General features: G+C 37.8%; 1 protein-coding gene across 2 annotated transcripts in view; it reads right to left on the bottom strand.

The window, feature by feature from the left end:
- Nucleotides 1-1,219: 1,219 nt before the first annotated feature.
- LOC131041375 (protein FERTILITY RESTORER RF2, mitochondrial) overlaps nt 1,220-23,830 on the bottom strand; it is a 30,724-nt gene continuing 8,113 nt past the window's right edge. For both annotated transcript variants that reach the window (XM_057974427.2, XM_057974426.2), the window contains one exon: nt 1,220-1,632. In XM_057974427.2, coding sequence (XP_057830410.2) covers nt 1,448-1,632 — 185 coding nt within the window. In that variant the 3' untranslated portion in view covers nt 1,220-1,447. The remainder of the gene's footprint in view (nt 1,633-23,830) is intronic.

The following is a 23,830-nucleotide window of genomic DNA, read 5'->3' as shown; positions in this document are numbered from 1 at the left end:
TGACTTAACGATGAAATCGCAATAAAGTTTAATAAGTATTAAAAAGGTCACATAAAAATGAGAGGTGTGAAATAGTGAGGAGGCCGATATCGGTGCATGTGCTAGTTTTTTAGAAGTACCAAACGTAAGCTAGAAGATGATGTACATCACAAATTAGTGCAAAGGGGAAAATGTCGCTCAACAAAGAAAGAAAAAGACAAGCAAAGGGCGGTACAAGGAAAAAAGGTACATCAGTTAATGTATGATCATAAATGCTCGTGGAAATTTTGATTCATCATCAAAAGTTTGCATGTCAACATGTAACATTTAAATGGTCCATTTCAAAGAGTAGAAAGCTTAGTGGATGGTGAAAATATTGTTTTGTTTGAAAATAATATTGTTTTGTGTTTGAAAATAATGTTGTTGTTTAGAGGTATCTAAATTGTTGTTTTATAAGGCCCAATGGTTTGTTTGGGGGTGAATTTTTCCATGATATGAGGATGTGTGCATGAGTGCCATAAAAGGAATTTTTCAATGAATGGTATTAATTTCTTCAAAAAAGTTCAAATGTGGAGATTTTTGTGGAAGGATAATTCTATTTTGGTTGACACGCGAAATTTTTGGTATTAGGTTTTGCGTTTGTGGTGTTTTTGAGTAGATTAAGGTCATAATTGGATGTTTAAAGAAAAAAGATACTTGGATATTTTGTGGCTTTCTTGAGGAGTTTTTCCTATGAAAAATGCTTTCTAGCGTGAGGAGGGTGATGGGGTCTTTATGAGATGTGAATTTTTCTAAAGTTTACCTAGGAAGAATTGACATATTGGTTATCCTTCAACTGCAGCGAAAACTTTGTTATATGTTGGACAAATATTGTTTTTTAGTGAAACGTACATTTCTAAATACATTAGACATTTTGGATAAGATATGATCATACATATTCTATTTAGCTTTGTTTGAAAGGGTTTTGATAAAAGTATGCCACACAGGCTTTTGGCTGGAGCCTAGGTGTTGCTAGAGACGAGCTTGTGAAAAAGCCAGATCAACATGGCCCTACGTCTAGACTAGAGGCAGTTGCTAGCCCATAAATTCTAGTGTGAACTAGATTTCTGCCAACATGTCCTCAATTTTGTGATTTTTTGTGAAGGAGGATTGTACTATTATACCATCCATATTTCTATTGCCGGATGCCTATTTTGATTAATTAATGGAAATCCAAAAGCTATTTAGTATCTTCCAAAAAGAAAAGCAAAAATACACCATCTTTTATATTCCTACATAAAAAAATATGAAGCCAACATAAGCTCATGTTCCAAAAGCTATTAAGTATTTTCCAATTGAAGAAGGAATAGAAATAAGAAACTATCTTTTAAAATCCTACATTAAAAATTATGAAGCTAATACAAGATCATGATGTACTGCCATATCTCAACAATCTCTATTACTGTTTATGCATGTTCCATTCTGGGCTTTATTCCACATAGGAGTTTCGCTTTTCACTTTCATTATCTTTCAAAAGGCCAAGAAATGCCAGAAAACCAAAGAAGAAGAAACCCCCAAACCATCCACCACCACCTCCACCCCCTCCACCTCCACCATCACCACCTGGCCCACCTCCATCCCCTCCATCATCCAGTTCAGGTGTCTTCTCTTTTTCTACCATATCAAAATAAATCAATATGTTAGTCCAGATATACATAAAGGAAACCTCGGAAGTAATTAATTAACAGAGCCTCAGACTTAAGTGAAAAATCAAGGAAATCCACAAGGAAGCATTTCAGCATCAAACAATTCATATTACATACCATGACTAATCAAGGTAATGTCATAAAATGTCAGAAATACTAAAGTCGTAGCAAACATCATGATGGAAAAAAAAGATAAATGTAAAAACTGAATAAATGCATTGATATCTTGATTAATTAAAAAGTTATCATATTGAATGAACCAGCATAGTTCTTAGCAAAAAATTGCAGGCCTTGTTTGGTATCTTATTTTGACACAACATACGAAATACATGTCCAAGAAAACCTTGTCTAAATTTAATCAGCTGCAACAACGGAAATATATTGATGGAATAAAAAATAACGTCAATCCACAAGACAGACACAAATGATGCGTGGAAAAATTTGTGCAGTGCAAAAATAATAAATCTAACACTAACAAAATATATTAATAACAGAACATTCTACAACAGAAATTACCAAAATATGTTCATTGTGTAGCCACCAACACTGTGATTCCCTTAGGATGGAAATATATTTGTATCTCAAACATTTGAACCCTCTCCATTGCACCAAAATATACATGTATTTCGATGTGATTCTTTTTCCCCCTTCCAAGGAGTACGGGACAGTAACACAAAGCTACCAGACAGTTTATTAGTTACCATGTCATGGAAACAAGCTTGAAATTGTTAAAAACAATGCTAAGACTCTACTTGCAACAACAGTTTGTGTTCTAGCAATGGTAACTTGGTCATTGAGATCTCATCTCATCACATGGTACTAGAGTGTTCCGACTAAATGAAAATGGCAAGAACCAAGATGGCAGAGTTCCCTACTGCTCCATGCTACTTTCCTTGTTGATTCACTATGCTATGCGCTTGACATGCCCCAATGGGGATGACAGCAGAGAAGAACCTACCAAAATTTACTGAGTTCCACTCTCTAGCATCAATTCTCCAATATTTCACTTGAGTGGCAACATTTAGCACATTGCATTAAATGGCTCATATTTCAGTCGAACAGGGGAGCATGCAAAGACCTCCTTACAGTTTCAACCAACATCACTGTTCAATGTGTTCATTACACTAGGTAATAAATCTCAAATTCTTAATGCATCAAAGAAAGGCAAGATCACTCATGAGCCTGAGTTTAGATACCAACCATTTACAACAAATCATATATTGGAGAAAGATATTATGAACCCTCCCATTCAATGTCTAAATGATAGATCCCAATCCCGAACACAGAGAAAAGAAAGTGAGGAGTATCCCTGATAAAGTAACGATTTGGAAATAGACTATTTATTGAAATATGGACGAGAAAATTGAACCAGAAGCTAATCTGATTCCTATGAGCTCAAATTTAGAAAATTTAGATGCTGGAGACAGCGCCTTTGGAGCAGACATCATAACCTTATTTTAACAAAGGACGAGTCTGTTCAACCACTAGTGTCAAAAATGATAAATCAAGTATCCAGATGCTTTTACGGACTTTTTGGAAGAAGGAACAAGAATCATTAGCAAAAGGCACTATAGAAATTATCTTATGATGTGACAAAAAACAATCATCAAAAAGAGTGTTTTCAAGATAAATTCTTCAGGCTCATGAATGTAGGTTCCATAGTTTAAAAAATAACCTTACAAGTCTCACCTGAAAACTCACCACCCAGTTCAAAGCATCACAGTTACTGGCAATAAAGGCCTTAAATTGGTTCATTTTCACACTTTCACTCTTCTAGCTCTCACTCGTTAATGTATTGACAACATTCCTTGCAATTTCTGGTGACGAACGAATTTTTAGTGATTTTGAACTGACTGGACAAGTTTTTTGGCATTGATTGAAAGGTATGTCCTAATATTTTAATTTTTCTTCAGAGTTTTGTTTTGTTTTTCCCTCACAATCTAGGGTTTTATTATTCAGTTTTCTGTTTCTGTTTTGTTTTTTGGTTTAGTTAGCTGCTAGGGTTTGCATTTGATTATCTTTGATTTTTTATTTTATTTTTTTTATGATAGCATTTGAAACTTTGTAATCCATTTTTTTGTTTGAGATACGGTAACAACAAGCAGAGTTTATGGCAAGGGTATGAACCCTACTTGAAAGCATGAAATCTCAAGGCAGAAAGTTGGACTGGTTATTTGTAATTATTGTAGACAAAATGCAATAACCACCCCTAGTTTTTAACTTTTTTGACAATAGAATATTAAAACATGAAACATACAAGATTGAGGCACTTTGCTGTTATACAGTTCTGATATTGAATTGTCAAGCATAAACACTGCTATTAAAAGCTTCTTGAAGGATACACATGCAAATTGATACTTCAACACACACAATAGAAAAATGCGTCAACCCAACAAGAAATACCTTAAAACAAAGATGAGATTATCTGCTGCAAGTATGACGGTAACCACGAAAAGGACTGCTATATGCAGTGGAGCAAGTATTTGTCACCAAGCACTCTTCTAACTCACAATCCACACTCACAATGGGCTAAACTGAAGTTACACCTTTGAAACAACACTTCCAGCACCCTGTAACTGATTCCTATAAATGTGAACAGATCCGCTATACAATTCTGAGCACAAATCAGATCTGGAACAGCAAGATGACACCCCAATGCACCCCCAAGGCTTCCACAAAAGACACAAGTCAATCCAGTATCAACTCAGCACTGCTGTATAACCACAAGTTGACAGAGAATTGCAAGTTTCAGGTCTGCTGTACATCTGCGGACATACCTAGCATGAAATAGCACTAGAAATCAGGGACATGCAGCAAGGAGTAAATCACCAAAACCCCAAACTCCTGAAGTTCACCTCCAAAAGGCTTGGAAAGGATGCTCAGACCCTAGATGCCTCCCACGAACTCTGAAATCACTCAGAAACAGCACCGCTTGGCCCTAGATACCTCACACCAAGCCCCAGGTAGCTCTGCAATTGTACCGCCCTCCCTAGGAATTATTAAACCTGCAGACAACTTCGATAACACACCCAAAACAGTCACCCAGCTGTACGAAATCCTTGCACACAAGATTCAATTGTTTTTCGACACCATTACCCAGCATATGAAGGTGGTACAGCCTCCCCTAGGCAACGAGTTAATCAACTACACCCCAAACTCCTGAAGTTCACTTCCAAAAGGCTTGGAAAGGATGCTCAGACCTAGACAACTCCCACCAATCACTCAGAAAGGGCAGTGCTTGGCCCTAGATACCTCACGCCAGGTCCCAGGTAGCTTGGCAATTATGCAGCCCCCCTCCCTAGGAGTTGTTAAACCTGCAAACAACTTCAATAACACACCCAAAACAGTCACCCAGCTGCCGGAAATCCTTGCCCACAAGATTCAATTGTTTTTTGACCCTTTCAACACCATCACCCAGCATACCAAGGTGCTACATCCTACACTAGGCAAACTGTACGGCCAGACTTGAATCCATTCTAAAGCTTAGCCAAACTCACCAAAAGTTCTAGAATCATTCACCAAAAATCAAACCCAAAACATGCAAAAACAAAATTGAAAATCTTCATTTGTTTTGAAACCCCAAAAGTGCAACAATATGAAAACAATGGTGACTCCTATGTAGAATCACTACAACCAGCTAGGAAACATCTCTCAAATCCAAAACCAATAACCAAAACAGGGTTTTCATCCTTAATCAATTCTTAAAATAAATCGCAGGTTCAATCCAACAGCATCCTTTTATGTGTACCCTTTTGCATAAACCAAATGAGAGCCCAAGACCTCCTTTTATAGCTTTGGAGGGAAATTTATCCAAATTTGAAATTTCAAATAATATATTTCCCAATCAAAACACTTTTCAAAACATTAAAATGTCTCGTGCTAATCCCATTCCCTAGGCATCCACTTTAGGGGGGCATAACGTAACTCCATAAAAATATAAAACCAAAGTAATATAATATAAAATTAACATTGGAACTTTAGTGTGAACATGTAAATACTACCCTACAAGTTGCAGAAAGTACTGTTGAGCTTTGGAAACCCAAACTGATCATGCCATGATAATACTAAGATAGTAGGACGATGATAGGTGTCAACTCGAAGACTTGCTAAAAATAGCATTCTCACCAAAAACTTTGGAAAATGTCTTGGGTGTCCAAAAATGCTTCTAAATGCATCACTGCAATCCAAAACACCAATTGTGCTCAATGTCATAAACAGATGCCAAATAAAGTATCCTCCAAGAAGTTTGGAGCTCTCCCAAGCACACCTAGAAGCTTACAGAAGAACTCAAACTGGCCAAAAGCTCACGAACAATATGGCGTAAAATTGGGACATTACAATTATCCCTCCCAAAAATTGCTTGCCCTCAAGCAATTGCCAGTCTCAATCACCCAATCAATCCTGCATCAACAATGAGATTCCTAGATCCCAAACCAACCTCCTGCTTGGAGCATTGTACAGCAATGCACCTACCAATAAAACCTCCTTAAGTCTTCTTGTAAAAAGAGCAACCAAACTTTTCAAGATTTCAGTCAACTCCTTGGAAGTTTGCTCTCCATCATGATGATTCCATGGCACCATTGGGGTAAATTTAAGAAAGCTAATGTTAACTTCCTCATTTTTAACTTCCTGCACTCCAACATAATGGTTGTAATTGTATAGTGATCTGTCCCAACCACATCTGCAAGCTGAAGGTAAAAAACAACAACAGTTTGGTGCATGAATTCCCATCCAACATAGAACCTGGTTAGCTGAAATAGTCATTCCCTTCATCTGAAACATAAACTACCCCTTACAAGTGACTGAATGATCTGAAAATGTGTGAACTTGCAGCTATTCAAGTCTGAAATCAACAACTTACAGTCTGATTTTTTTTAAATCAGCACAGTAAAAACGAAACAACTGCTGCAACACTGTAAATCCTCAACTAAAATGAGTAATCTGGTCACTACCTCAGCTGAAAACACCTTTCCAAGAGTCACCAACTTAGTAGAACTCCGAATCTCGCTCAAAACCTCCCTCCAATCCACTTGTACGAACACAAATGGACTCATAACATGGCTGTATGAAAAGGTAACAGCAGCATTATTTTTGCATTTTTGATCCATTATCTCTTATGGTATACTTCTCCCATCATTAATTGTTTCCAATTACCCATGTTGATTAACCTTGGCATAGATACTCACCCCAAAAGTAGCTCCAGCATGTCGATGCTGCGCTACAATGATCATCATATGAACTTTTTCTAGAGGGCATTTGGTGATGCTTGAGATCTCAACACTAAGGCTCTCCACCCATCATCCTCTAAATCACAGTAGTACTCATCTCCTTGTGGTGAACGCACAAGGTCAACCATCATGCCATCAATGATCTTCCGTGGTCCCTTAAAAAAATCATTTGGTAACACCTTATGACTGCACACCAACCTAGGTCCCATTTCTTATTATTGTCATCACTTGTGAAATCAAAATTAGTAAGTGCCCAATCATCCATCTCAAAGAGTGGATTACCAAAAGATGATTCTGCATCCATCTCAAACAATGAGTTATCAACAAGTTGAAGATTATTGTTATCCTCTCTCTCAAACCAATCCTCCTGCTGATCTAAATCTTTATTTTCTGATTTCTTTGAAAAATGTTCTAGATCAAAATCCTCCTAGAGGCTATCAAGATCTTCAATCACTTGTCTGATTTCTTCAACCCTTTCTATATTCTCTTGCTACTTGAATTGTTTGGCAACGTAAAGCTGATTTTTCACTTCTACAAGTGTCTTTTGGACACTTTCTAATGAGAGCTTTGTAGATTTAAGCTCAATGGAGAGCTCACTAACTTCCTTCACTTTTCTTCCCAATGCACCAAGACTCTCTTCTGCAAACTCGAATATATGATCCCTATCTAAAAGTGACAATAATCTGATTCCATTGTTTCCAAAGCCTTTTTAATTGTTCGCAGTTCTACAGGAGTGACTCCTCCTTCCATGCCTTCTTGTCTCTTCTTAACTTGCGCCAATGAGGTATTCGACAAATCTGCGTGTGCCATCAACTTTTGACAAAACCTGAACCACTTCCTCTTCTATGACCAATAATTAATTCTTCAATTCTTGCATTTCTTTAGGCCTTGGGTCTAAATCAGCAAATTCACTTGGCTCATCACACAATATGGGCTCATCAGTTTCATCTTCAATTTCAGAGTAGGCTTCACTTTCAAATTGTTTTGAATCAAACAAACTTGAGCTAAAGCCAAAATCATATCTCTCATCAAGAACAATCCTCTCCATTGATTGTGTTGGGAAGTCAACATGGTACTAATCTAGCATAGGTGTTGTTAGCAAGTAAGAGGGCCACAAACCAGAGGTGGAATCCTATCACAGGCTACCGCAAAGGATTTGCAGAACAGGGAGGAGTCACTAGGTGTCCTTAGGAGTCATGTCCCTTCATGGGAAAACATATATGTAATGGATGTAAATCATATGCGGAAGATATAGATAAGAGATAAGATAAGATGAGCAAGAACAGAGCACAGACTTGGACTCGCCTTTTATATGATAATATAATATAAGGAGATACAAGGATTTATATGCATGTGTTGTGGATGTTTTTCCTGTTGATAGAATAGTATGTGTTATATGTTCACTTAATCTATTTACCACAAATGTTCATTTCTCTTGTTGTATCCTCTAGGGTATAAATTGACTACATTGGAGATCTTGGGGTACAGATCTCCAAACTGTACAGCCCCATTTCTCTTGCCAACATTGGTTTTGAAGCTGGGACCCTAGAGAGAACAGCAAGAAATTATAAAGCATAATAAAAGAAAGATAGTGGCAGAAAATTGATAGCAGAAGACCTAAGTGCCACCTCTGTGAGAGATGGGTAGGCAATTAGGGGATGAAAAATGGAAAACAGGGACGGATCTAAAAGAATCCTTGAAAAGATGTAACTGTTCAAATTTTTAAACAACCATGGGCTATATAAGGACTGATGGAATTCCAGATCAAAAATGCCATGGGCAAAGGAGATAGCAAAAGTGCAAGAGAAACCACAGAATTATTAAAACAAAAATGGATAATAGTACCAGAGAAAGAAAAGCAAAATAAAATCAGGATAGAGAGGAAAGATACCGCAACAAGACAAAGGAGATAGAAAAGAAAGGGAACAAACTAGAAAGATGGTGGAAGAAAACCTGAAGAAGAGAGATAAGCATGCGAAAGAGGGTGCAACAAGGAAATAAAGGAGAGAATGAAGGAGTCAAAAGGCAAAGATGCCACAAAGGAGTAAAACAAAGAAGCACCAGAAAATTATCTTAATCCTGAGAAAATGCTAATTAAGTATGAACCAGTATCTTTTGCTAGTGAAAACCCACCTCTGGAATTGAAACGGTACCATGAATAGACATCACCCCTGGATTGAGTCACCCCTAAAGCCATTTATAACGGAAATGTTGTCTCAATTTTTGTATTTTCCAAAATAGATGACAACTACAAATTTTTACTAAAAATCTGTAGTTTTCTTCTCTAAGACACGTTTTACGAGGTTTAAAACTCATATTTGTTAATGTCAAATCATTAGTTGATGGTTTGTCGTCTTTGTCCAAGTTTTGGTTGGTTTTTGTTCTTGTTTCCTTTGCCTTTTGTACAAAATCGGGTTTTGAGTCAGTCATTGCAAGTAGGAACTTTTTACTCAAATTGCAAGTTAATTTTACTTGCAATCAGGTCTCAGAAACCCGATTACAAGTTACTTGCAAGGTCGAGTTTCTGAAACACCATTACAAGTTGTATTGCATTATTACTTGCAAGTCGGGTCTTAAGACCCAAAATGCAAGTTCGAACCTATAAAATTGCAATCGGGTCTTTAGGACCCGACTGCAACTAAAGCCCCTTTGGTTGAGCATTTTTGTCAAAGTAAAATCAGGTTTTAAGTCCAACATAGCAAGTGTCTTGGTATTCTATATGTAGTTCGGGCCTTAAGACCCTAATTACATGAGTTTTGTTGTTTGCTATTTGAGATCGGATCTCTAGACCTGCATTGCAAGTACCTATAATTGCAAGTTACATGCAGATCGGGTCTTAAGACCTGACCTGCATACCAAGTACCTATAATTGCAAGTTACATATAGGTCAGGTCTTGTTGTGACCATTTCACACATCGCCCCATTAGAATGGGGACCCCCTCTTTTTCTTGGGTTTTGCTTTCCCCTAGTTAGGTTTTCTCTGCTTGCTAGGTGTTTTGAGTGAGTGAGTGGTCGCCTAGGCTGGGTAGATTAGGGTTTCTCTCCAAGAGCTCGTCTTAGGGTTTCTTTCAAAGTTGAGTAAAGTCTGGATTTGGGAAGTCAGATGTTGTCTGTCTTGAACCCTAGGGTTGTTCTAGAGTTTCTACCTTTCAGGGGAATGAAGATGGATGGATTGTGCTACAGAGATGATAGGTCTCAAGTCAGGGTAGGTCTGGAATGTTGGTTTTCTTGTCAGAGTCTTGTTTTCCTCCAGGACAGAGCCATTTAAGCAGAGTCAGTGGCCAAGGGGAGATTCAGGAGGTGATTTCAGGAATTGATGAGCAAATGCACTTGATGATGATTGAAGGAGTTTTGGAAAGTTATATCCAAGGCAAGGAAAGGAGTTTTGAGGTATAAAATGAGCCAAAACCATGAAATTCGCTCCTGACCCTTCCAAAGGGTCCAGGGCGAAATTCATATTCCTCTGCCCTGCTCCTTGTCTTGACCAAGTTTGAAACTTCTACTGCATGGTGTCGAAGACTGGGATGCATATTTGCCTTAGGAAGAAGGTTTGAAGTGACAAAATGATGAAAGTTAGCCTGAAAGAGGAAATTCGCTCCTAACCCTTCCAAAGGGTCCAGAGCGAAATCCTCAATCTGACCCTCAATTTTGGTCCAAGGCATTGAAAATGAAGATTTTTTGACTCAAGTGGATGGCAAGTAGACATGATGGTGCTAGGGAGAGTGAATTTGATCAAGTCTGAAGTGAGTTGAGTAGGAAAGAGGTGTGAAATCAACCCAAAACATGAATTTCGCTCCTGACCCTTCCAGAGGGTCCAGAGCGAAATTCCAAGAAGACACCTTTTTGCTCCTAGTTTACACTAAAAGTCTTGTCCCTTAGACATGTGGTGAAGGTTTGGATATGTTCTTGCCTTAGGGAATGTTTGAAACCAACTAAACCACCTTTTTTTCCCAATTTTATGCCAAGGCAAGTATGGATCAAGATGAATTGAGATGGGAGAGGTCCCTAGGAATGACTTTAAGTTGCTAAGAAATCATTGAAATTGAGGGAATTGAGCTAAACCAAGATTTTCGCTCCTGACCCTTCCAAAGGGTCCAGAGCAAAATTTCTAAAATCATCTATTTTCCTTACAAGTCAAGTCAAACTTTGGGTTTTTATAGCTTGGATGGGTGTGAAGAAGTGTTTTCTTGCCTTTTGGACTAGATTTAGGTTGAAAGGATGGAGAAAGAAGCCTAAAACAATATTTTTGCTCCTCACCCTTCCAAAGGGTCCAAAGCGAAAAACCCTAAAACCATCTTTTTCTCCAAATTTTGTGTTAAGTTAGGCCTAGACCTAGGTGAGATAAACCCTTTGGAATGCCTTTGAATGATTTTTGATCATCAAGAATACAAATTTTGAGCTAAAACATGAATTTCGCTCCTGACCCTTCCAAAGGGTCCAGAGTGAAATTCTGGATAGGTCCTGTCCCTGGCTAGATTTTTGAGCGAATTTTCCTTTTTAAGCCTTTTGAGGATCAAGCACATGCTGCCAAGTTGAGCAATGAATTCAAATGAGGAAGTTTAGAGGAAATAAAGTGAAAGGAATGGAGTTGAGTCAGGATAAACAAGCAAAAGATGAATTTCGTGCTTGACCCTTCCAAAGGGTCCAAAGCAAAATTCTTCAAATCCACTATTTCCTCCTTGTGTCAAGTTAGGATTTTGATTCCTAGGGTGTGGTTGAGATTGGAGTGAGGTTATTTAGCCTTGCAAGATGAGTTGAAGTGAAGGAGATGGAGAATTAAGCCTAAGACTTGAATTTCGCTTCTGACCCTTCCAAAGGGTCCAGAGCGAAATTCATAAAATGTCATGTCTCCTCCAAGATTGTGTTGAGCCAAGTCAGTGATCAAGCCTTAGAGATTGCCTTAAAAGAGATTGTGCATGAAAAAGGGGTGAATTTTGACCTAAAAGGTGAATTTTGCTGCTGACCCTTCCAAAGGGTCCAGAGCGAAATTCTCATCATCACCTAATCTGCCCATGTTAGAAGCTAAAGAATTGAATCCCTAGGCTTTGTTGAGCTAAAACTAGCATATGCTCACCTTTAAGAGGATTTTGGAGTGAAAAAATGAGGCAATTAAGACAAATTCAAGGAAATTGCTCCTGACCCTTCCAAAGGGTCTAGGGCGAAATCCTTGGAAAAGCCTATTCTTCACCTTGTTTGGGCTAGGCAAAGGCATGATGACAAGAGCATGATGTCATGACAAATCAAGGTTGTGAAGGTGTTGATAGATGGAGTAAATGAACCTAGGTTAGAAGTTCACGCAAGCCTCCTTGGGGTGTTTTAAGCCTTCCTCATACTTTGAGCATTCTAGTGCCTATGGAGAAAATGTGCCTTCATCAAACCTTGAACAAACTCTAGCATCCACTAGGCTTACCTATATCTTCTCACTAAATTGCTAATCAAACCTCATTTAGGGGATTAAGACAAATTCGCATGAGCTAAGGCACTTATAAAATTGATTAATTAATTTCTTCTAAGCCTTAAAATAAAAAATTTCATACTTTAGCGCTCAATATTTTTTTGTGTGTGTTTTATCACCAAGTCGGCCAGCTTGTAGAAGGTTTTATTTTATTTTATTCACACATTAACCAAGTTGGCCTATTAGACAAATGGTCAAAGCGCTCTATAAAGGAAAGGTGTATATTTGAATTTTTTAATCATTCATTCATTCTTTCTTATGCGAGTTGGAGAGCTAAACTAGAGGTGCGAATTCCAGCAGACTTAGGCGAATTTCTTGCTTGAAGGCTGATTGAAGGCTAAGTCACCAAGGGAAGAATCTGAAATTCAGATCAAAGACCTTTCATCCAGCAAATCTCCATTTTCCTTTATTCATTTTTTCAAGGTTGATAGCTAAAAATCAAGGAAAAGGTATGTACAATCAGATTTTTGAAAGCATGTTGAAGATTTGATTTAATTTCCTATATCAATCCTTTGTGAGGTTAAGTCTTTCATAATCTGATTTAATTCATAAATAATATCAATTTGAAAATTCACAATTCTAAGGGTTTATCACATTATTTTCAAATTGTAATCTATTTATTTCCTTGAAAGGTCTCAAATCTCCTACCTTAAGATATTATGCTCAAACCTAACTTAAGCCTTCTGTGTAGGTATCAAATGACGACCCCCAAGGCCAGTGGATCCACTACCCGGCAGGCTCTCATCAAAGAAGATTAGAAGAACGATGACTTGGAGACCAAGATCGTGTCCAAGTGGAGTAATATCGGAGACACCAATCTAGGAAACTTCAATGTGAAGAAGTTTCGAGAAGCACCCTACATCGGCAAGCCGTCACCTGTTGCCAGGAGGATAATTGAGAGCGGCATCATCAAGGCCGCAGGCTTTCCTCCTGCAGTCAAATGTCACGAGCTGATGATTGAATGTGCTCGGCACTATGATTCACATTCGAGAACGATCGTAGCCAAGGATGGAACTATCTTAGCCTATCTCTCGGAAGAAGCTATAAGTGAAGCTTTTCATCTCCCGGAGCCAAGAGATATGATCTACAAAAGCTTAGAAGGAGCTAGGTCTATCTACGAGGATGATCCTGATACCTGTCTGAACTTCATCAATAAGAATTGGTTACTAAAGAGTAGGCCTCGCTTGAACAAGATACCTAATACACCACACAGAATTGATTTCCAGGAAGAATTCAAGGACTTGATAACCATGCTCAATCGGGTTACTGGTGCCTCTCAAGCCTTCTTCTTCGACAAGTGGATGTTCTTCTTCATACAAGTGATCGTCCAAGGAAAAGGAATGCTCAATTGGGCTAGAATCATTAGTAATAACCTGGACGTGCAGTTGAGGAGGCTAGCCCCTACCAAGTCATTTCACATGAGTTCATATGTTATATATTCCTTAGTCAGAAGTTTTGAGTATGCAGGGCTACCACACCGAGGAGTTGTTGGGAGAGGACCCGGAGAAATAAGAGTTTGTGATTCTTATGTTCAACTACATCATCCACCTAAGAATTGCTACAAGCTAGTCAATGACACCTTCACGATGTATATCACCAGAACATTGTAAGGAGGGATTCACCATCGACTATCTCCGGAGGCACAAGAACTCGTGAAGAAGCATGGTGCATGGTTCATTCAGTTTCCAAAATTCACCTACATCAGGGTCCATGGATGTCCTTCACCCCCCTATATGTTGCCAAGGTATCCTAAGGACAGAATAATATTACTTGAGGTGACTAGACAGTTGGCAGCTTATGCTAGAGCATCAAGACATAAGCATGGAAATGGAATTCCCGTACCCATTCTACTAGGGAATTCAATTGAAGTGTGTCCTAATTCTCAAGCCGCGGAGGATGCAGAGGAGTTATCTCTATATTCATTCACATCCTTTGCCTCTAGGGAGAATTTCGACCCTCATGGTCACATGGAAGAGACAGTTGGGAAGAAATACAAGCATGAGTTTCAAGTAGAGGACTTCTAGATGAATATTCAAGATGATATAGAAGTGAAAAGAAAGATGCATTCTAGATTACCCTTGGATCTCATCAGGAAATGTAAGGTTTATAGAGTAGCCGATCAAGCCCAGGACAGTGGTAGATATCTCCAATCATCCTATGAGAAGGAAGATAAAGAAGTGAAGGTAGATTGGAATGAGCCAGAAGTTGCAGACCTAAGAGCATTGATGGATCCCGTTTTAGCTTGCACTCGCAGATGGGTGGACGTACAGCATCAAAAGTTGAAAGAGCAGAATGTATCCATGACATTCACCCTGGAAACAAGAACGGAAGAAGGAGAAGCAAGTGTGAGTGAGAATGCTTCTCATTCCAGAGGATCGAAGAGAAAGGAAGGACCTAAGAAGAGAGAACCTTCCAAGAAAAAGCAAAAAGTAAATCCTGATCGTCCACCGAGTACGTCTTCTAGAGGCATGAAAAAGAAACAAGTCAAAGAGAAGATCAAAGACAGATAGTGTATGAGATTGATGAGTCTATGGAATCCATGGTGCAGAATGATAAACAAGGTAAAGGACAAACACCTCAACATTCATCAAGTCAACCTCTCCAAGTTGGTGCTAATGAACAACAAGAAGGAAGGAATGATGATGAAGCAACATCTCCTTTCAGAGAAGATAGAGCCCTGCCTAAGGAAATACAAGAGAAAGAAAGTCTTCTATTCCCGATTGGCTAAAAGAAAGACTGACAAGGGTAGTTGTGGTCGAAGAAGAAGAACAAGTGTTCGACTTAGAAAGTCTCATAGGAAATTCCCATGAAGAGATAGAAAAGAAGAAGGCCACAAAGATGTCAAATGTAATTAGAGATGAAGCAAGATCCAGAAAGGTACAGATAGCTACACCAGTGGTGGACAAGTATGAAGATGAGATTCTAGCAAATGAATATGATCTAGAAACATTTGATCTTGGTCCACTTACCTCTGAGCAAGCCATGGAAGAAGCAACTAATTCAATGAGAGCACTTAATGACAAACTCAAAGAAGAAATAGAAAAGAATAAGAAGCTAGAAAGAGAGGTTAGTGCTTGGAGAAATTACTTTAGTCATCTTAGTCAGCCATTGAGACGACAAGATCCAGCAGTATCACCTTTGCATGCACTTCCTCCCAAATCAGTAAATGAGGCAGAAAAGATGAAGAACTTAGCCCAACTCATGAGTTCTTGGATTGATGAATCTTACAAGGTAGCCATTGAATTTGCAACAAGAATGATGAAGACAGTCCATCGGGCTATCCAGGTCCTTGAGATCATTCATAATCTATTGATAACTGTAGATCCATTCACTCACACTAGAGATGTTATCATCCGGGTCTTGAAAGTGATAAGGACACCGAGACAGATTTTAGCACAAGAGAAGATAATGGATGGAGAAGCCCATAGCCTTCTGCAGTGGTCAACTTTGCTCCAGATGAAGGAAGTTCTTTTCCAAGACATCAATACCAGATGCAGCCGAGTTGAAGACACCATCCACCCTATTCAAGACAAGGTATTTGATATATTGTGTACGATCCTTGACAGAAGGATTGAAATCGAGACAGATGTAGATGTCCAAGAGTTGGAAGACAGGATCAAGATCATTTTTTGCAAGGAAGAGAACATGGTCACAGAGGAGCAGCGAGGTCAGATGTATGCTACTATGTTCCTGATCGAGAAAAGGAAAGAGCTAGAGCTTGGATGGGAGACGACCCTTCTCATAGCTTTTGATCAAGTCCTCCACTTGGAAGAACGAATGAAGAATCTTCATGAGATTCCCATTGCTGAAATTGAGGGAATTATGTCCAGATTCATTGAATATGCTAGAAAAGAGCATAGGAAAGGGAACAAAATTCTAGATGAAAAGTTGTTATAAAATGATGTGACAACTTTATTCCCATTGGGCTATGTTTGCTCGTTATTGTGCCAATTCTTATTGGCTATGGATTGATAATGTTTATCTAAATGGGGACTTTTTTGTAACAAACCCTAATTAGGGTTTAGGTGTCAAAATCTCAGCCATTGATCTTCTTTTGATCCAGGCCATTCATTGTATTTGAGAGTGCTATATAAGCCCTCACTCATTTCATTTTAAAGAGTTAGAGAGTTAGAATCAAAAAAGAGAAATAAGTTTAATATTGTCAGAAGAGGAGAAATAAGTAGTGAAGATAGAAAGTTGAACAATTGTTGTTTTATTTGGCTATGAGATCAATGAAATATTGAAGTTATGGTGTTTTATTGCAATCCTTGTAGCTATTTTCATGGTTGTTTATCTTCTTGAATCACTCATAGTAGAGATAGCATTTAAGTTTTAAGATTGAAGGACAAATGTTGTGCTTGATCTTTGGTAAAACTCAGAATCCAAACCACCAGCTCCTTACTGATTGTAAGTATGCCCTGTGTGGTCAACTAGAAACATTAAGATTGTTTAAGAGTTCAATCATTGTTGGAGGTATTGATATGTATCCTACTGATAGTATCTATCCCATTGATGACTTGAAAACCATTGAATCCCCTTAGAAGATCACACCAATTCCGACACAGTTGTAATCTTTTGACAATACTGAAATTGGTAGAGTTCTATCAAGACCAATCATCACTAAGTCATTCTTAGGATTAGTTTAGTCTCATCTCCTTAAAACCTTTATCTTTTGATCTTTTTGAAACATCAGTTAGTATTAAGAGAATCTTGTTTCCTCATTTGAAAAGTAGTTGCGCGAACAAGCTTTCCTTGAAAGTACGTAAGGCCCCTTGTAAAACAGCAAACACGACCACTGGTGCTTATCCACAAGTAGAGATCCTACATAACAGAACCTTGAAGTTCCTCCGATTGATCCTTTTGCGATATCTTCAGCATTCAGGAACTTTACTCAAGAGAGGATAAGATACCTCTGGGTATTTTATTCTGTGTTTGGTCGTGTACAAAAGACACATCAACAGGTCTTAAGACCCGACCTGCATTCTCTTATTCCCGCATTGTTCCTTTGCAAGATCGATACTTGTCGTCAGGTATCTAGGACCCGACTACAAGGAGACACACTTTGTTCACTTGCAATCGAATCCTAGAGACCCAATTGCAAGGGGTCTCAATGCATGTAAGGACATTGACAAAAGCAAAGCTATGGTAAAAAGTAGTGACTTTCACTGTCACAGTGACCAACAAAGAATGCTAATTATCTTCAAGTTTAGTGGTTGATCTTCATGAGGTCACTGTCATTACCATTCATGGTCAAATGAGCAAGAAGATGAAGTTGGAGTTCATTGGCAAAGGACATAAGAACAAAGATACAAGTTGATGTTCCTGGACAAGTACCCTCACCGGTCTTGAATACTTCAAGTGCCAGCAGCACGAAGACCTCTTAGACAGAGGATGATGTAAATAGAGTCATGTCTCAAACACTTAGATTAGTTTCAATTATGCATTTGTAATTTCCCTTTGACAAATTACATGCAATGTCAAAAATTGTAAATTGAAAATAATCACATTACTTGTATTCTTGTAACTTGTAATTACATGTAAACAAATTACAAGTCAAAAGACAATAGGACTGTAATTTGGAATAAGTCATAGTTAGTTTTGGAATAAGTCTCAGTTAGTTGGACTTATCCCACTAACTGCTCTTAGCCCCTCTCCTATATATATTGGAGGGTGCTCTATGTATGTAATATCTATCTTTTTGGCAAGCAAGAAAACTCTACAGAAATTTACAGCGATAAAAACTTTGTGTTTTATAGTTGTAAATTGGACTCTCAAGCAATACAAGTGATATATTGGAGGACATTTGAGTTTCAAAATTTGTGTTGAGACTTTGTTCATATATCTATTGTATTCTTATGTTGCAGTGATATATTTTTCTGTGTATACTTGAGATTCTAGTAAGGTTGTTGGAAAAGAGCTTTAATCTAATTTCTTGCAGACTTTGTGCTGCAAATATTGAGGGTTAAACTAGCATAGTTGAGTGTCAAGATAGGAGGAAATTACAAGACTTTGTGCTTGTAATTGTTCTTATTCAATAGCAGTCTAGAGGTGCATCGTATTGACAGACTTTGAGCTGTTGTATGTTGTATATTGTTATTATACTAATCATTTCGGGAGGTTGATAGGACAGTAGAAGAGTGAAGACTTTGAGAATTTGTTTCTACATTCCCGTCTCGGGGAAGCGACGGAAGACTTTCCGCTTTCATGGAAACTTTGCTTCCTTTTGTATAAGCATCTTTGTAATTGTTGGGATCTCTTGAAATTTTTTGTATTTGTTACTATAAGTCATATGTTTCTTTTCTGAAATAAGAGAAAAGAATATTGTCTTTTTGAAAAGAAGAAAAGGATGTTGTTCCACCCTATATTAAATTAGTGTTTATAATTTATAATTAGTTTGTACAACTTTGTAGTAGTTAAAAGAAGTAGAAAAGGGGGAGCCTTCCCTTAGAATTAGAAGAGTTTTAAACTCACATGCTGTGGCTGAAACTATAATTATGCACGCCTTCCCAGGTGTCCAAAATTTTCAACCAACAGGGAATAAGTTCAACAAGTGAGAAAGAATATGAAAAGGAAATTACTAAACCAGAATTGTGGACAACCTATACTTTTGATTGGCGAAAACAAGGAAGCAATAACACATACCACAAAACAAGACAAGATGAGCAACATGAGGAAGATGCCCATATTTAAGAAAGATACAAATGATGCACCTGAACACAGATTTTTGTTGGAATCAATTTGGCAAAGTAAGAACAAAACGTGTGACAATACCAAACTGTATGACTTTATTGGTTACCTAAGAGGAGAACCCCTTAAGTGGTACCGCAAAGCATATCCATCAAATGACAAAGAGTGGGATGAGATGAACAAGTAATTTCTAGAAAATTTTGACTCTCTAGAACTCCCCACCGCGAGTGTAAGTAAATTAAGAGGATTGACCCAACATGAAGATGAGTCCATCACAAAATTTAACAAGCCATTTAGAGAAGTAACACGGAGTCTAGAAGAGCCTCTAAGTGATAAAAAAAAGATGGAATGGTTTATCTCTGCACTAACACCAGAGATAAGGATGGTTGTGGAAAACATACTTCAAGACATACTCAAAATTGGTGACGCTGACCTATCACATAGAAAACCAATCATGGCACCAAATGGAAAAAGAGAAGGAAAATAAAAATGTAGAACGGCTAGAACTCAAAATTGAACAATTGCGACTAAGACAAAATATTATGAAGTAAGAGTTGGGACCACAGAATCCCAAAATATGGTGTCTCTACTACTCCAAGGAAGGACACATGCGAAATAAATGCCCAAAGGAGATTGGGGAAAAGAAGGCTAACACACTATGAGTAGACCTCGGAGCAGTTAAGAAACCAATAAACTCACTATACTATGGAACTTTCAGAGAGTGGGGCAACCATGAAACAAAAGACTGCCCATCTCAATTGTTCCAAGTAAAAGAAGAGAAAAATTATGAAAGAGATATGGCATACATCAAGGGGCTAGCGGAAAGACCCCTATATGCTCAAGACCATGAGTATACAGTATTGCAATGACGAAACCAAAGGAATGCAATCTTCATACAAAATCCTTGGGAATCAAAGCCATACAATGACAAAGGCCAGCCCAGAGGAGGAAGCGATTGAGGCAGAGGGCGAAGGACAAAAGTTGCTTGCTTCAATTGTGGTAAGTCAGGGCATTTCGCAACTAAGTGTTGGGGTGACAAAAAGAAACAATGTGAATTCTATTGTAGTAAGGATCACGATGTATATAGTTGTGATAAGGCACAACAATATTATAAAAATGCAGCACCATAGTCTAAGAGTGATGAATTACAAAACTTGAACTTGAACTAGGGAAGCAAGACTCCTCACAAAGGAATTCCACCCTAACAAAAAGAAACGTGACCAAATCTTAGTACAAACTAAGAAAGTGATTAACTATGAACAAGGAAAAGAAAAAGAACAAAGCATCTATTTCTCAAAATAAGAGGTAAGCATATTAAACAATTGGTGCAAATGGTAGACAAGCATGACCTGTTAACCAAATTAAAGCAAATTGGTAAGTACTAGAATAATAAAAACCTTCCACAAGTCAATACATTAGGAAAAAGTGGCAAACATCAGAAGACTAAGCCAATTACAATTGACCTTAGAATTGATCACAGAGAAATCACCAAAGTCATGGTGAATCTAGGAGCGGATATCAATATAATCGCCAAAAGAATATGGAAAATAGTTAGGAAGACCAAAACTTGAACCTACCCCATATAATATCAGTTTGACGGATGGGACCAGTATGAAAACTTTAACAACTTGGAGACATGTAGAGGTCAGTGTAAAAGGAGTGAAGCAAATTGTTCACTTTGAAGTGGTAACAATCAAGGAGACGTTTGCTTCTTTAATGCACTGCAATGTCCCCTTTTGGAATTGCTCTAAATCTTTCCCTAAGGCTAAAATCACAAGTTCCATTAAAATAAGAAATATAAAATAGTTAGTGTTGTAACTTTACCAATTAAAATGCTTTAAGCAATATAAACCCCAGTTTAGTTCCTGCAATCATATTGGACAAGATTGCACATATAATTCATAAGATCAATTATTTCTACAAGGTTTAGGGATCAAACATATATAAACATATATAGAGAGAGAGGGGTGGGGGAAGAGAGGTAGAAAGAGAAAGATTGGTAGAGAGAGACGATAAAGCTAAGTAGAGAGATAGAGAGAGGGGGATAGGGTAGATGGATAATGGAGAGTGAAGGGTGAGAGAAAGGTCTAGAGTTTGGGGAGAGATGAGAGAGTGAAACAGAGAGAGGTAGAGAGGGGGAGAGGCGAGTGATGAGGAGATATAGGGAGAGATCTTCAAGGAGACAAAAAGAGTGAGATAGAGAAAGAATGATGATAGAACATATATATATATATATATATATGATAGAATATACATACTGTTAAGTCCCGGAGACAACTGAGAAGGGGGGGGGGTGAATCAGTTGTCCAATAAATTCAACCAAAATCAACTTAACCAAAACTTAATGCTTAATATCGATAAACCAAACTTTATGCTGGTAGACAGTTTTAACAGTTAATTGCAGTACCGGTAAAGATTAATGCATGAAACAAAAAGACAATAACATCCACAACACAAATATTTGTACGTGGAAACCCTGTAAGGGGAAAAAACACGGTGGGAAGCCTTACCCACAATCAAATGATACTACTACAGATAGTATGTGTTTACAATATGGATTTTGCACATGCAGAAAGGCCAGTTGCCTAGAGCTCACTGCTCAATCACAAAATGAGAGTCACACTAACTACAATTGGATGGTTAAATCCAATGATAATGTACTGCACCAAATAGCATCTTCATATGCTGGATTCAATACTGGTTTAGTTCTGATTGCCTTCACAAAAACCTTCCTTCAACCTTCAAATGATGTCTGTGTGTATAGCTCTGCTTATTTTCACATATACCTTATTGCAATCCTTTTCGCATTCATCTTGTCTCATAAATGAGATCTTACATTTATACCATAACCTAAGACTAATTTGAATAGGTCGGCTCACTAAAAGATATTACAATAAAATCAATATCTGATGCATGATGTCGGCTCAATGTATTTACAATAATAATAAACCATCTCCATGACGTGTCGTGCTGATCTGGAAAAGATATACCTGCCGGTGCATATCCTTGGACCAATTTGCCGATAACAGCAAATATGCAAACCCGAATAACCAGTTAACCAAATTGCCAAAACCAAGTGATCGAATAATGTCTTCGACATAACCAAGTAGTTTCCAAGTCATTCCAAGTGTCGGTGAACAATATAATCTGTCGGTGAACCAAATACTGATGACTGTGCATAAGTCTGTAACTTGCCAGTGAACATAACCAAAATCTCCAAGTGCTGATAAGTGTTGACAAGTGATGACAGGTGTTGACATCAATGACAAAACCATATCAACATATCCAAAATACCAACAATCTCCCCCTTTGGCATTGATGGCAACACAAGATGGAAAAACCAACAAAGTGCCAAAACAGAAATGCCAAAAAACAAAAACCAACAATCTCAGAAATGAAAATATAGATACAGAGAGTAATCAATCTCTCCAACAATCTCCCCAAAGTAACAATCTCTCCCCCTAGGAATAAGATGTGTTTTCCATGTGTTTTTCCATATCAATCTCTCCCCCTTTGACATCAAATGCCAAAGCAATACAAAACCAAATACTTCAAGGAGACAAAAAGAGTGAGATAGAGAAAGAATGATGATAGAACATATATATATATATATATATGATAGAATATACATACATACACACACACACATATATATATATGCACATATATATAGACATGCATACATATATATACATGTATACATATGTGTGTGTGTGTATATATATCATAATCCATTAGATAAATCATGTACTATCTATGTCCATTTTTAGTATTCAACCATAATAGGGATTGAATGAGGGAACACAATAGGGTGACCAAAGCAACCCTCACACTAAGCCCAAGAGCAGATCTAATAACCCCTTGGTCCACAGGTGGTAGACACATCAGCCATCCACCAAAGGGGTAGCCTACCTAGTATGGGTACTCATCTCTACCCTCCCTATTCATGTCACCTTGTTCACCTATATATGATTGTGACTTCAACAATCAACCATAGTAGAGGTTGGAGAAGAAACCACAATAGGGCGCACAAAAATACTCCTATCTACGCCCAAGAGCGGACTTTATACCCCCTTGGACCACATGGGGCAGACACATCAGCCATCCATCATGGGGTGGCCTACTTAGAAGGGGATCTCATATCTGGTCTCCCTCCTTGTATTTCCTTCTCCTCTACATGATTGCTTGTTAGGGAAACAGGTAATCTAATGATTAAGGAAAAACATTTAATATTATGTCCTCTACAAAATATAAGAAATTATATATACAATATAATATCATATTGCATACCAAAACACTTTGTAAACATACATGTTATTGCAGATTCCCTTAAGTGTGCTGAGTGCAGATTAGATGTCGTTTTTCTGATCTTCCTTTTCCTGCTTCAATCTTCCTTGATGCCTGTATATTCTCTTTTTTTCAAATCTGCTCAATAATATGTTCATTTATCTGTTGTAATAATACCAATAATATGTTCACATGTATGATGTAATAATATATTTATGTCTGCTTTGGATCTGCTCTTATATGGATACATATCTTCCTTCTCATTTTATTCCATCTTTATATTTCTATCTCCAAACGAAGGGATGAATCTCTTTGAATAGAGATATCCTTTCATAGAGACATGTGCCTTGTTATAAAATGATTACTGCCTTGTACTGAAATGATTACTGCCTCCATATTTTTCCCATTACATTACCTGAATGATTGAAGCCCCAATGACAAAACCACCACCATAGATGTATAAATGCCATGCTAATGAATCTCACAGTTTGTCTTGGCAAAACTGATCT

This window comes from Cryptomeria japonica, chromosome 3 (assembly GCF_030272615.1).
Source record: "Cryptomeria japonica chromosome 3, Sugi_1.0, whole genome shotgun sequence".
Classification (NCBI taxonomy): Eukaryota; Viridiplantae; Streptophyta; class Pinopsida; order Cupressales; family Cupressaceae; genus Cryptomeria; species Cryptomeria japonica.
The sequence above is the reverse complement of the archived record's forward strand: the minus strand, read 5'-3'. Positions and strand labels throughout refer to the sequence as shown.